The 13,389-nt window shown below is 53.8% G+C and overlaps 1 protein-coding gene across 8 annotated transcripts in view; it reads right to left on the bottom strand.

Annotated features, from left to right (window-relative positions):
• Positions 1-13,389, bottom strand: part of PRKAG2 (protein kinase AMP-activated non-catalytic subunit gamma 2) — a 276,868-nt gene that overhangs the window by 219,070 nt on the left and 44,409 nt on the right. Inside the window, exon 1 of one of the 8 annotated variants that reach the window (XM_060305082.1) lies at positions 7,421-7,444. The exons of 4 other annotated variants lie outside the window; for them this stretch is intronic. In XM_060305082.1, coding sequence (XP_060161065.1) covers positions 7,421-7,429 — 9 coding nt within the window. In that variant the 5' untranslated portion in view covers positions 7,430-7,444. Of the gene's footprint in view, positions 1-5,867; positions 6,012-6,400; positions 7,349-7,420; positions 7,445-13,389 lie in introns of those variants that run through there. 3 more of the 8 variants (XM_060305081.2, XM_060305083.2, XM_060305080.2) reach the window with 3 other exon arrangements.

The following is a 13,389-nucleotide window of genomic DNA, read 5'->3' as shown; positions in this document are numbered from 1 at the left end:
ATTAACCAGAGTCCCTAGGCATTTGAGATTATTGAAAATATTCTTTGGATTTTTGGGGGGCAATTGCACAATGAGTTCCTTATCTTTCTCCATGAGTGAAATTAGAAAAAACTGATTTGGGGGGAGAAACTGCTAGACTCGGTGCCAGGTTGGACGTTGGGCAAGGTCTAGAATCTTCTTTTTAGATAAATGAGCAGGAGGGGAAAAGGCTGATTCCAACTCACGCACAGAGATTCCTCTCCTGCAAAGCTGGTCTTCAGGGCACAGAAGATGCTGCCGGGAACCTCCATTCAGTGGGTGGGGTGGGACCGCGGCCCCCAGGAGACCCTGGTGCAGGTCGGGGGCCAGGCTTAGAGAAACACTTGCGACTCTGGCTGAAGTCTTTTCTCCTCCCTTAGGAGACAGTGGGGGAATGGTTCCCATCTAGCCAGCAGGGGTTTGGAAGGGAATAGGGGCTGAAATGAGGAGGAGAAAGAGACCAAGGCAGCAGCTGGGGCCCCCTCCTCTCCCAGGCCCCCTCTCCGAGCCTCTCCCGGGGGCGGAGCTGGCCAGCCCCCAAGCCAGGCCCAGCGCCCCCTGTGCAGGCAGCCAGCCTGGAAGAGGAGTGAGTCCTCCGGGGAGAGCTGCCAGGTGGCTGCTAGTGAGACCTCGAGGGGCAGGCGAGGCTGGGAGGGGCATCCTGACCCTACCCCAGGGGATGGAAGCAAGGGGTTCTCGGCCCCAGGCAAGGCACTCCGAGCCCCCCGACTCTACCCCAGGCCAGACTTGGGCGTGTCCCACCCCCGCCCGGGACCCTCCTTCTTCCCGAGTGCCCCCCCACCCCCGCTCTGTGGTGGAAGGCCAACTGGAAAGCGCATTTCAAGGCTCTGTGATTTGAGCAGACTGAGTGTGGGATGACTCAGAGTGAATGGGTGGTGACAGATGCCTGTAGCAGAGCTCAGAGCCAGGCCTGGCCCTTCTGGGTAAACGCCTGGCTTGGGACTTGGCTTAGCGCGAAGGGCAAATCCCACCAGGGGCCGGGGGCTCCGGGAATCTGAGCAGAAAATAGGTTCAAAACGGATGAACCCTCAGCCCTGTCCAGCCCCTCCCTACCCGCACCCACCCCCAGATCCGTGCAGTATCAGGAAGCCCCCGGCACGCCGGGCCAGAGTCAGCCTGGCCTCGCTCAGAAGGAGTGGCTGCTGCCCTGCCCCTCTGTTGGAGGTCTCTCCCCGGCACCTGGGTACCGGAAGTTTCCCTTCCACCTCTGCCTTCCTGGCCTTAAAAGCGTATCAGTCCTGCTCTCTGATGAAATGCAGACACTCCCCCGAGAGCACGTCCAGACGCCCCACCAGCTCGGTCTTGACTCTGAGACAGGAAGGCTCACCTGGCCAGTCAAGTGCTCTATCTGGGGAGGAGTTTCCATCATCCAGAGACTCGCCTTTAAGAACTGCCTGTTTCCTGCCAAAGCTGGGTAGGGAAGGGCTAACGGTAATGGCAGTTAAAAAATTATAGCTGATTTTTGGGTAAGTAGAAATCACCCTTCTGATCCTTACAGGTGAAAATACTTCTAGAAATGTCTTCCCACATCTCCCAGCTTTGAGAAGAAGAACGGGGCGGGCAGGATTTAGCCATCGGGTGTCCACGGTTTGCATAAAGCAAAGGAGCGTCCACCTCAACCCGCGCCAGAACGGTAGCGCCAGGTCCTAGGGCCAGATTCACTCCCGTGCGGGAGGAGCCTCTTTGCCCTGATGCATCATACCTCACGTTTTGTCATCTTTTTTCCTTCCCGAGACAGTCCCACACCCGCTATGGTTCATGGAAGAGTCTGCTTGTTGGTCCTGGTTATTTGGAGGGTCGTGCACCATCCCTACCCTAGGTGAGGAGAACATTCTGTCTGTTTCCTTATGACCCCTCCCCTGAACACAGGCCATCCCGGTTCCCCCTTCCACCACGGACGTCTCAGACCACCCCAAATGCCCACAAGTGTCGGCCCCAATTTTACTTGCAGCCGTGAAAACTCTGCACGTGACTTAGTCAGTGCAGCTCCCCGTCAAGGAGAATGTCTGTTGTTTGGGTTATTATGAGTCTGCTGAGGTGCCTCCTCTTGTCTCTCCTCTGCCCTCGATTCCATGTCTGATTCTCAATCCAAGAAGCCGTGAGACCCGATCCTGGAAGCCCTGGACCCAGAAGAGAAGTAGGAGTGGGCTGGGAGACAACGCTGAACACTGACTTGCAAGCCCTGGGTGGCCCGGACCCCCCAACCCTCCAGGGGTAGATGCGGTGCTGCCTGTAGCCGGCGGGCCTGCTGTGTCCCGGCCACCTCGCCGGCTTCTGTTCTCTTCTTTACTGGGACCTGCACAGCAAGGCTCTAACTGAGGAGCTGGGCCAGGATCACAGGCATGTGGAAGCCACCCTTAAAAGCAGACATGAGACAGTAAAATGTCAGCACGTACGTTGCCCGCAGAGTAAAGTCAAAACGAAACCCAGGTCTAGGTTTGCTTTTCTCCTACTCTCTCCCCACCTCCCACCACGCTGTATCTTAGGATGAACAGGAGACGCAGATGACCCACCCGAGGGCACAACCTGTCCACACAGGACAGGCAGGCCGGGGGGAGGGACCGGATGTGTCCGTCACCAAGGACAGATGGAGAAGTGGCCAGACTGGAGCCGCAGGGGAACTACATGAACCCAACAGAACCCAGAGCCCTCCAGCCTCGATTTCCTGATGAATAACCCAAGTGAACAGACCCAGGGAACTCAGAAAAGCAGGTCACTTCAAGGTCCTGGTTGGAGAGGTTCTGCTGGGCTCAGCGGGGTAACCCCACAACTGACCGCCACCTAAAGGGAGGGCCTGCTGTTCATTGAGCCTCTATTACGTGCCCGGAACTGGCCCTTGGTCAGCTGGTTTCATCCAACCCAGTGGTTACTGAGTTATTGTTATCTCCATTTTTAGAAGAAAAATCGGGTGCAGAAAGATGAAATAATTTGCCTGGGTCCCCAGCTGGTAAAGAGCAGGACATGGATTCAGACTCAAGTCCAACTCCCAAGCCCAGGGCCCAAGGGCTCTGGGGTTAAAGAGGAAATTGATCACACCCCTCTCAACTGAAATTTTAGTCATCGAGGCGAGAGCTCTGCAGTCTCTCGTTAAACCGCTTTAGGGCTCTAGGACCTTAAGTCATGCTCTGGGAAAGGAGTCTGGTCCAGGCAGACACAAGGGCTGCAGGAGGGGGGGAAGCTAGAGCCTCCAGCAAGCCACCTGCCTGTGGGTCCTGCCCTGCTTTCCTAAAGTCACCACCCATGATGAGAGCTGAGATGCGTGCTTTCATGACCAGACATGGGCCACAGGGTCCATACAGTGCCAGGGGTGGGGGGCAACGGACCACAGGGAGTTATCAATTGAATCAATCTACAAGAACTAAATGAACACAACTTAATACAAAATAATGCAAAACCCAAAAAGAATAGGCATTAAATTATATTAGCCCACGGGCAGCATATGAGGAAGTGCTAAAGGGGTTTGGTAGGAGGGGATGAGCATCTTGGGATAGGAGAGACTGGAATACATTTTTTTTTTTTTCCCCGCCACGTGGCATGTGGGATCTTAGTTCCCCAACCAGGGATCGAACACGTGCCCTCTGCATTGGGACCTATTGGACTGCCAGGGAAGTTCCTGGAATACTTTCAAAGGAAGAATAAGGTTTCTGTCATTTGAAGGAGAGCAGTGAGGGGCTGGAAAAATCCAAGAAGGATTCTATTAGTCAACAGCTGGGTTGATATAGTTAATAACACAGTACTGCACATTTGAAAGCTGCTAAGAGAGGAGACCTTAAAAGTTCTCATCACAAGAAAAAAATCTTTTTGTAACTATGATGGTGATGGATGTTAACTATTGTGATGATCATTTCACATTATATACAAATATTGAATCATTATGCTGTACACCTAAAACTAATATAATGTATGTCAATTATATCTCAATTTTAAAAAACTGTGTTTGGGACTTCCCTGGTGGCACAGTGGTTAATCCGCCTGCCAATGCAGGGGACGCAGGTTCGAGCCCTGGTCCGGGAAGATCCCACATGCCGCGGAGCAACTAAGCCCGTTGCGCCACAGCTACTGAGCCTGCGCGCCGCAACTACTGAAGCCTGCGCGCCTAGAGCCCGTGCTCCGCAACAAGAGAAGCCACCGCAATGAGAAGCCCACACACCGCAGCGAAGAGCAGCCCCTGCTTGCTGCAACTAGAGAAAGCCCGCGCGCAGCAACGGAGACCCAATGCAGCCAAAAATAAATAAATAAAATAAAAACTGTGTCTGCTCCCAAAAACCAAAAATCAGAAACAGCTGAGCCGAAATGAGAACCCAAAATTCACACTTCTGGGATCCCTGGCCGTTCAGCACCATTAATTGATGACGTCAAGACCACGTGTCTTTCTCATCCTGGAATGGCCAGCGCCTGGCACGTAGGACTCAAGAGATTGTTTCACTGAAGATCTGATTTCAATACCAACCTGGGGACCAGCCCTGAAGAGGAGCCCACGGCCTGGGATGAGGTTCCCTCCACCCATCCTCAGTCTCCCAGCCCCCTTCCCCCACTCAACTCCTCAATAAAGAGGGAGTCAGGCCTCAGGATACCTGGCTTCTCTTCCCAATTCAACGCTTGCGACTTTAGGTGAGGCAAGACGATTAAGAACCTTAAATATCCTAGATTTTCAGTTATTTTCCCTGAATGAATTTAACCTTTTAACCTTCCGTTTCCTCTTCTGTAAAAAGGAGCTTACACCTGTCTCATAGGCTTAATAGTGGGTAAAAACAAAAGCAAAAACAGAACACCCCACCTTAGACTGATTGAGCCCTTGGAAGTTTCCATGCAAACTGGGGAAGCAGCTAGAGAGGTAAGGAGCCCGGTCCTGAGAGGCCGGGTGACGAGGCCTCCCTGGGCTGTTTTCAGGGCGAGGGGTCACCTGGCTGATAGGTCAGCGGAGCCCACGGAGGCTGGCTCAAGCTCACTGCCTGTGTCTCTCCCACTCCCAGGAAGCTTCATGTGCGGACTCTCCACCCCCTGCCCTCGGCTCCAGCAGGCCTCTTACCTCGTCACACCTGAGAGTCCGCCCACCATTTATGCTTTGGGATCTCCCCTGCTCTCGCACGTAAGCCTCCGGCAGAACCCTCTGCTGCACCCCATTGTGCCCCAGGCCCAGGGGGCGCCTGCCGAGTCCCAGCTCCTCTGTGCAGCCCTCTCCCACCTGCCCCCGACCAACCCCAAGGACCTGTCTTTCATCACCTAGAGTCTGCCACGATCCAGGGCTTGATTCCCCACAGCCCGCGAGTCTTGAATCGTCTCATAGTCTCTTTTCTCCCCACTGGACTGTAAATTCAGAAGCAAAGGCTCAAGCTTCATTCTACTATAACCCCACTCCATCCCCACCCATCTCTCCCAATCACCAGGACTCAAATACCAACAATCGGGGACTCTAAGCTCAAGTTCTCACCACTCATAACTAGTGCAGCCCCTGGCGTATGGGAGGGGACTGTAGGGGGAAGAAACCCCCAGAGGAAAACCGATGTGGCTTGCTCAAAGCAGCGTGCACCGGTGCCGGTGGAGGTCGAGCCTGGGCCGCGTCTCCGGGTCCAACCCGTCCAGCCCGTCCAGCCCGCAGCTCCACTTGTGGCTCTGCAGACCCGTGCGCCAGTTCAGGCTTCCGGTTCTCAGCCTCCACCCTCCTCCTTCCCGCAGACAACAGACCAGCCTTAGCTCAGTCGTGGGTCAGGACATCTCCCATCCTCTCTTCCTCCCCTTCCTGTCTTTCCCCACCCTCCTCCTGTTTTCTGTTTCTTCAATGTATTTCCCAGAAGTTAAAAGCAACAAGTACGCTTTCGACAGCTCACCCTCCAAGGGCAGGAGACCAGCCAACGCGAATATGTGGTCCAGGGCCTTCCCAGGGACCACGGGGCCATGCCCAGGGGTCCCTGCAGCATCCCGATCCTTTCCGTTTGGGACAGATTCAATCAGTGATGACTCAGGGAAGGGAGAGGAAAAGCAGGGACCGTCAGACTTGAAGATTTCAGCTAGGGAACTTTCAGGCAGGTGGGGGGACTGTGTGGGGAGACCTCGCACTCAGGTGGGTGGGAGGGGGAGGGGGGACCGAACTCGTACGGGGAACACAGATGAATGCGCCCACGCACGTACATGCCACCTTCACGAGTGATTCTCCGAACCACCAAGAAAAAGTTACGTAAGGAGAGAACACACAGCACCTAGGTAGGGAAGGAACATTTGGTTCGGCCTGGAGGTGTTTAATTTAACAAGCTCCCGAGGAACAAAGCGAGGATTCAGCATCCGTCTTGCATACGGCGGAGACAAAGCGTCATGAGAGAACAGAGCTCCCCCCTCCACCCCCCGCCCCCCACCCCGAACGTACAATCACCATGCATGCGGAAATCCAGCTCCGGGAGGTCTGCTTACTCAGCCCCAGGTGGTCCTGGAGGTCTCTTCTTCCCGGGTGCTCATCAGAAGTGCAGGGCTGGGAAACGCTGGCTCACAAGTGATGGGGGAGACACAGCGCCCCCGGCTCTGAAAAATCCTGCTGCCTCGCTCGCTCCAAAGGTCCCCGAGAGAGGGAGGGTTTCCCAGCCCCCTCAGCACAGGCGATTTCTAGGGTTCAGCTGCTCTCCGAGCCGCCGCCGCCGCACGTCTGCAACAGATGGGGACCCGGCTGGGTGTGTTCCAGTCCCCAAAGCAGTGCAACAAGCGATGGCAGCAGCATGGGCTGGCCCGAGACGGCGCAGGCGGCAGCCTTGCTGGCCGGAGCTCACGATGCAGGCAGTGCACGGGCAGATCCCCTCATTGACGGGACTGCAGCAAACTGTCATTACCACCGTGTCGGGGGCTGCCGCGGAGGCAACTCCTTACTACACAGGCAAGGGGGCAGGAGGGAGGGCCCAGCAAGGTCTTTTAAAAAGGCAGCAGGACAAATGCAGGCGGGGGAGGCTGATGATGCCACAGTCGATGGCATCTGAGCTCCGAGTCCTCTGCCAGCGCAGCCCCCTGCAGGGTCCCCGTCTCCCTTCAGAGGGAAGCAGCACGATGGCTTCAGAGACCTGGACTCCCTGGGGTTCCCCGCTCTTGGAATACAGAGAATGCCGCTTTCTCTCTGGCAAGAAGGATGGCTGAGGCCCTTCCCAAATGCTCTGCTAATCAAACTCCCATCTGAAACCCCAGACCCTCAACGCTGACCAGACTACCTGCAAACAAACATCTAGAAGGCAACATCGTCCCTGTCCTATTTCCTGTAATTCTGATGCTCTGACGTCTGAGGCCTCACTGACCCTGGAGGGATGGCCCTCCCAGGGTTCGCCAATCCCTAGAGAGAGTAAACTGCTCCCCTGGGAGCACACCTTTCTCATGAAAACCAGCAGATGCAGAGCCCACACCCCCTCACCTCTTCCATCCGGCTCTCACCCCTCCATGGACCAGACAACCAGGGGTGGCCCCTGCGCCCACAGCCCCCAGAGCTGAAGTTATTCAAACTCGCCAGTCCTATGCCTGCTCAGCTGCCTCGCCTGCTCCTTCCCACAGAAACCACATCTTCCCCCGCTCTCCATGCCTCCTCACCCACCCTGTGCTTCCCCTGCGTGGCGTGGGAGCCTCATAATCAACTTCTTCCTGGTGGCAGTCACCCTGGTGTCACCTGAAAGACCTCTGGGTCCTCTCAGACCTAAACACGAATATTCTGTGACAGCAGCCCAGGTCCATTTCCCTGAACCTCAGTCCTTCCTCTGAAGAAATAGCCGGAATGAGACACACTTGCTCTGCACATCTCGCGGGGCTGCTGTTGGGAAAACGTGTGAGCAAAGCATTTGGACAAAAATAAGCATCGGCTTGGGATGTGAGGGATTATTCTGGAACCAGAGGGCAGTGCTAGCGTAAACTCACGGTTTGGCAAAAAGCTGGCGTCACTTCCGGCGCTCTGGAGTCAGCCCTGCAGCTATCCCCTGGGCGCAGGAACGAGGGGTCCACCGGGGACCCAGCCAATCACAATAGTTTCTCCAGCTGGTTCTGGAACTCGCCTTGCTGGGTTAGCGGGGCTTGTTTTATTTTCTGAGTGCTTTATTCCAAAGCAATACAAACACGCTTGAGGCAAAAAGCCTAATTAGTTTTGCCTGGAATGGCTGGCAGTGCCAGGGAAACGGGCTGCCCCGTCCAAAGTGGTCAAAGGTCTGCTACCCTTAGAGACAAGCGCCTGCGAATGACTTACGGGGCGGGAGTGACTTTCTGCGGTTCTGACCGCCAGCAAGCCCCGGTCTCAGGTACCTGGTACTATTCATTAGAGACGGAGAAGCACAAACCACTGTGCTCCGGCCACCAAGCTACCACCACGAACACGGCCATACGTGTTCTCCTGCATACGTGTTCTCGCTTCCAAAGTCTCCACTGACCCTTGAAGGCTCACAGCTCCTCTTCAGGCTCGGAGTTTTTTCACCTGCTCTCCTGAGAGGGTGGAGGGTCAGCACTCTTGGAGGTAGGACCAGTGGCCCTACCACTGGTCTCGGGGACATTCCTGCCTGTGGCCCATCCCCCCGATTCGCCCGCCCCCAATGGATCCTCCTAAACACTGCTTTCCAAACATGACTCTCAGCACCTTCACCAGATCCAAAATGACAAAGCAAAACCAAACTAAACCAGAAACGAAAACACTACTTCCATATCACCTACAGAACAAGCCCCAATTCTTCAGGGTGCTGTACCAGGCCCACAAGAGCCAGGCCCACAGCCGTCCAACCTTCCCACCTCGTGGGCTTGTGCTAAACTGTCACCCAGGGTTCTCGTGGGTCCCCCTCCCCTCAACAGGCTTCGCAGGCATCTGTAGGTTACGACCCGGCCTTTCTCGTGGAATTGGTTCCTTGAGTGTATTTTTCGTGCTGGCGTTTACATACGCCATCTCAACCTGCACAGTAGGTAACTGGGTAAGCTACTATCTATTGTATGAATAAGGAAATTGTAGTTCAGAGAGGCTAAGTCACCAGGGTTACAGACAAACCAGTTGCAACGCGGGGACTCAATCACAGGTGCATTTCCCTCCAGTTCTGACAGGGTCACACCCCACCCCGTTTTATCTATTTACTTTTGCTTATTTGTATCTCCTGGGTTTTCTGTGGCACAGGCTTATTACTTGTGTAATTAAAAATAAGAGGAATGTGCTCGCACTCTCAAAGGTGGCAATTCCCCTTTTAGGGGCTTGGCCCTGAAGAAGATCCGAACTGCAAACAAAGCTTTCTGCACAGAGAGTCTGCAGCAATGAGGAGGCCCAGAAGCCACCCGAGGGCGCAAGGAGGGGGGAGGTCTTGTCGAGGATGCTCGGACAGAGCCACACGCTGTGCTGCCAGGAAATCACAGCGGCGACGTCAAAGAATTCCAGTGACGTGGGAGGTGTGGCAGGAAAATCGCAAACCATGCACAGTATCACCTCGCTCTGTAAGTGACACAGAAGACTAGAAACACAGGTCACACGTGAGTAAGGGTGCCCCCACCCGGCCCCTGTGTGACAGACCAGGGTGAGAGTCTCAGCGGTCCAGGAATCTAGCACAAGCCCTTCGCCAAGTCCCGCACCACCTTCAGCCGCGAGCCCCAAACTCAAACGCTGCGTGCCAAGCTCATTCCTGTGACAAGGCGCCACTGCAGGAGGGTAACCACACCCCTCACGGAGCGTCCACCGGGCCTGCGTGTCACACCCGCGAGGCACGTGCAGACTGACAGCAGCTGCTAAGGAAAGCCTTCGTCCTCCTTCCTTTTGGAGGCGGTCGATCCTGTCCACGTACTCAGTCAGCAATCCTGGGGCCACTGGTTCTGTGCATGGGAAAACCAAACAAGAGGCTCCCCCTGGGCCCAGGGTCTGGCTCCGGCTGCACTAGCTGCACTTGTATTTCACTCGGAAGCTGGGCAGTCCGGGAGAGGGGGCGTGGCCTGGCGTTGGCTTGACCATCCACTGGCAACAGCATCTAAGATGTTCCAGGTCAAGCAGGGATGTGGGTGGCTGTGGCACTTGACTTTGGAATCCCGTTTCTACAAACAGCTTGAGGCCAGCGCGCCTGTATCCACTCACTACACAATATGTTAGGGCAGCAGCAGTTTGGTGGCCTCTATGGTATCCCAGTTGGCCAATCAAAAATGGGCAGAAGACCTAAACAGACATTTCTCCAAAGAAGACACAGAGATGGCCAACAGGCACATGAAAAGATGCTCAACATTGCAAATCATTAGAGAAATGCAAATCAGCACTACAATGAGGTACCACCTCACACTGGTCAGAATGGCCATCATCAAAAAGTCTACAAATAATAAGTTCTGGAGAAGGTGTGGAGAAAAGGGAACCCTCCTACACTGTTGGTGGGAATGTAAATTGGTACAGCCACTATGGAGAACAGTATGGAGGTTCCTTAAAAAACTAAAAATAGAGTTACCATAGGATCCAGCAATCGCACTCCTGGGCATATATCTGGAGAAAACTCTAATTCGAAAAGATACATGCACCCCTTATGTTCATAGCAGCACTATTCACAATAGCCAAGACATGGAAGCAACCTAAATGTCCATCAACCAATGAATGGATAAAGATGTGGTACAGATATACAACGGAATATTACTCAGCCATGAAAAAGAATGAAATAATGCCATTTGCAGCTACATGGATGGACCTAGAGATTATCATACTAAGTGGAGTAAGTAAGACAAATACCATATGATATCACTTAGATGTGGAATCTAAAAAATGATACAAATGAACTTTTTTACAAAACAGAGACAGACTCACAGACATAGAAAACAAACTTATGGTTACCAGAGGGGAAAGTGGAGGAGAGAATAAATTGAGAATTTGGGATTAACAGATACACACTCATATATAAAATAGATAAACAACAATAACCTACTGTATAGCACAGGGAAACGATATTCAGTGTCTTGTAAAAGTCTATAATGGAAAGAACCTGAAGAAGAATATACGTATATAAAATGAATCACTTTATTGTATACCTGAAACATTATAAATCAACTATACTTCAGAAAAATAAATAAATAAAATAAAATAAAATATCCCAGTTGGGAATCAACATGCGGAAGAGGACGACTTGGCACGTGGAACATCCTTATTGAAATCTGTGGCAGAGAACATCTTGATCAGCTCAAGAAACGTTAAAGCTTTTCATTGGCAAAATGAGTTGTGTCGAGGAAGGGCTGGCTCAGGAGGACGGCACAGGCTGCAGCAGCCTGGAAAGAAGCGGTTAGAGAATCCAGCCAGCCTGGCAGCACCCCCTGCGGCCCTCGAGGCCGGGATGCCTTCTGTCCTGCACCCCCCACCTCAGGGGACCTGATGCTGAACTCTGCTGTTAGGTCGGCCCGTCCCGCCCCAAGGATACCTCTGGCTTCTGCTCAGAGAGAACCTGCCAAAGGGCAGCAAGCCTTCCTCTGAGCTACAGCAGGTTGCACCTGCCGCCTAAAATCATCCATAGGGGCTTAGCCGACTCTGGTCTGAGATCTCCTTTCAGTGTAACGTATCACCTGGTACTGCGGCTGTCAGGGTAGGGGAGGTGAGGGGATACACGGCCTCACCCACCTCCAGTACCGGAGGCCTCCGATATTTACCAAAGCACCCAGGTGTTTGCTAACGCGCCCAATGGGCTTAGATTCCTTTGCCACCCGGCCACTCACTGGATACCTCCATCCAGGCAGAACTAGCGGTTCTAGAACTCCTGGACCGCAAAGACTTTTGGAATCAGTGGGACCTCATGCCCTGATTTCAATGGAGAGGAATCAGAAACAAACCACCGCCCACCCCAAAGGGTAACAGTCTCACCATCTTTCCTAGCCACGTCCCGGACCCTCAAAGGTCTTAAGAGACTTACTCCCTGGGGCCCCACGCGTGGAGACTGTTCCCAGGCCACAAGCGCCCCCGAGCCGTGAATGTCGAGCAGGGTCCTTGAGCTCCTCCAAGGAAGCGCGCTGACCATACACACATGCGTTAGAGCGTTTGCGTTTGGAGCACGTCACCTGCCCAGTTACGGAATTGCCACTGCCAAATAACTGACACATATATGAGCTCTAAATCACAGGCGACCGACTGGGCAGTGACCTGCCCGAGGCCACCTGGCCGGGTGCCGAGAGGACCGGGACCCAGGTGATCTTGATTTTGACACCCCCCCACCCCGCACCTGACAAGGAGGAACCTAGCCCTGCCTGCTGGAAAGCTGGGTTTGTTCACATGGCCTGCAGTGGCCTTTCCCCAACTTCAGTCCAAACAAGCCCAGCTGTGGAAGGTGCAGAGAACTGGGTAGAAGGGGAAGGATTTGCCATTCCTGCCGGCAGCCGAAAAGGTGAGGCACACAGAGGAGCACAGATGGATTGGGGGTAAGTAAGCTACACATGCTCAGGTATTTGCTTCTCAAAGCCGACACAGGTCTCTCCTCCTCGTAGGGTCTTCTCTGAACCCACCCCAGCCTCAGCCGGCACAAAGACTCCCTCCTCTTATGTACCATGTACCTGCGGTACAATTATCAAACTAATATAATATTGCATATCAACTATACTTCAATAAAAACAAAGAAAAAGAAAAAAAAAAAACCAACAAAGCCTCCCTCCCCCACCGGCATGGGTTCCTCTGGCTTCCATCCCGTTAACTTTTAGGCCCCAGCCCAAGGCTCCGGGGACCCCCGCAATTCTGAACACTGCAAGTCTCTACCTGAATGTCTCATCCAGGGTCAACGCCGACCAAGGAGCAGGGTCCTCAGACCTGGGACGCGGGGACCCCGTCATCCGGGAGGTCAGGGCGCTCATCTTCACGGGAGCAGGGAGGAACTTGGGAAGCCTCCGTTTTCCTCTTTGACTTTGCAGTTAAACACACAGGATGGCCTTGCCCCTTCACAAGGCCCCCTCGGTCTGTGCAGGGTCTCCACCATCCACCACAGATCCTGCTCTATCTCTTGGAGGTCCCTCTCGTAACAACAAATATCCAGGGGTCCTGCAAACATGTACCAGCCTCATGCTGCATTCCTGGGACCCAAGAGATGTAGAAGACAAGACCCCCAACCTCGTGGACTTCAGTCCTGGCTGGGAGGAAGGTTGTGGAGACAAGGAACAAGCAGGCGGAGGGTCAGTGCAGTACCTCATGCAGTGTAGACGGCAGCCACCATAGCGGTTGTCGGAAGGACGTGGCTGCTTTGGAAGAAAGTTGTAAAAAAAAAAAAAAGAGCTTCGTGAAAGGATTAAGGTTGAGACTGAGAGTTTGAGACAGAAGAAGGAACAAGTGAATAAAGAGGCACTGGAGGGTCCTTGCATTTGGTAAGGCTCCCCTCTTGGTCCCTGGACATGCTGCCAAGGCTCTGGAAGGCTCTGGAAGGTTCCTGGCAACCAGATCTT

The sequence above is a fragment of the Globicephala melas genome, chromosome 9 (genome assembly GCF_963455315.2).
Source record: "Globicephala melas chromosome 9, mGloMel1.2, whole genome shotgun sequence".
NCBI lineage: Eukaryota > Metazoa > Chordata > Mammalia > Artiodactyla > Delphinidae > Globicephala > Globicephala melas.
This window is presented reverse-complemented; position numbering and strand designations above follow the sequence as displayed.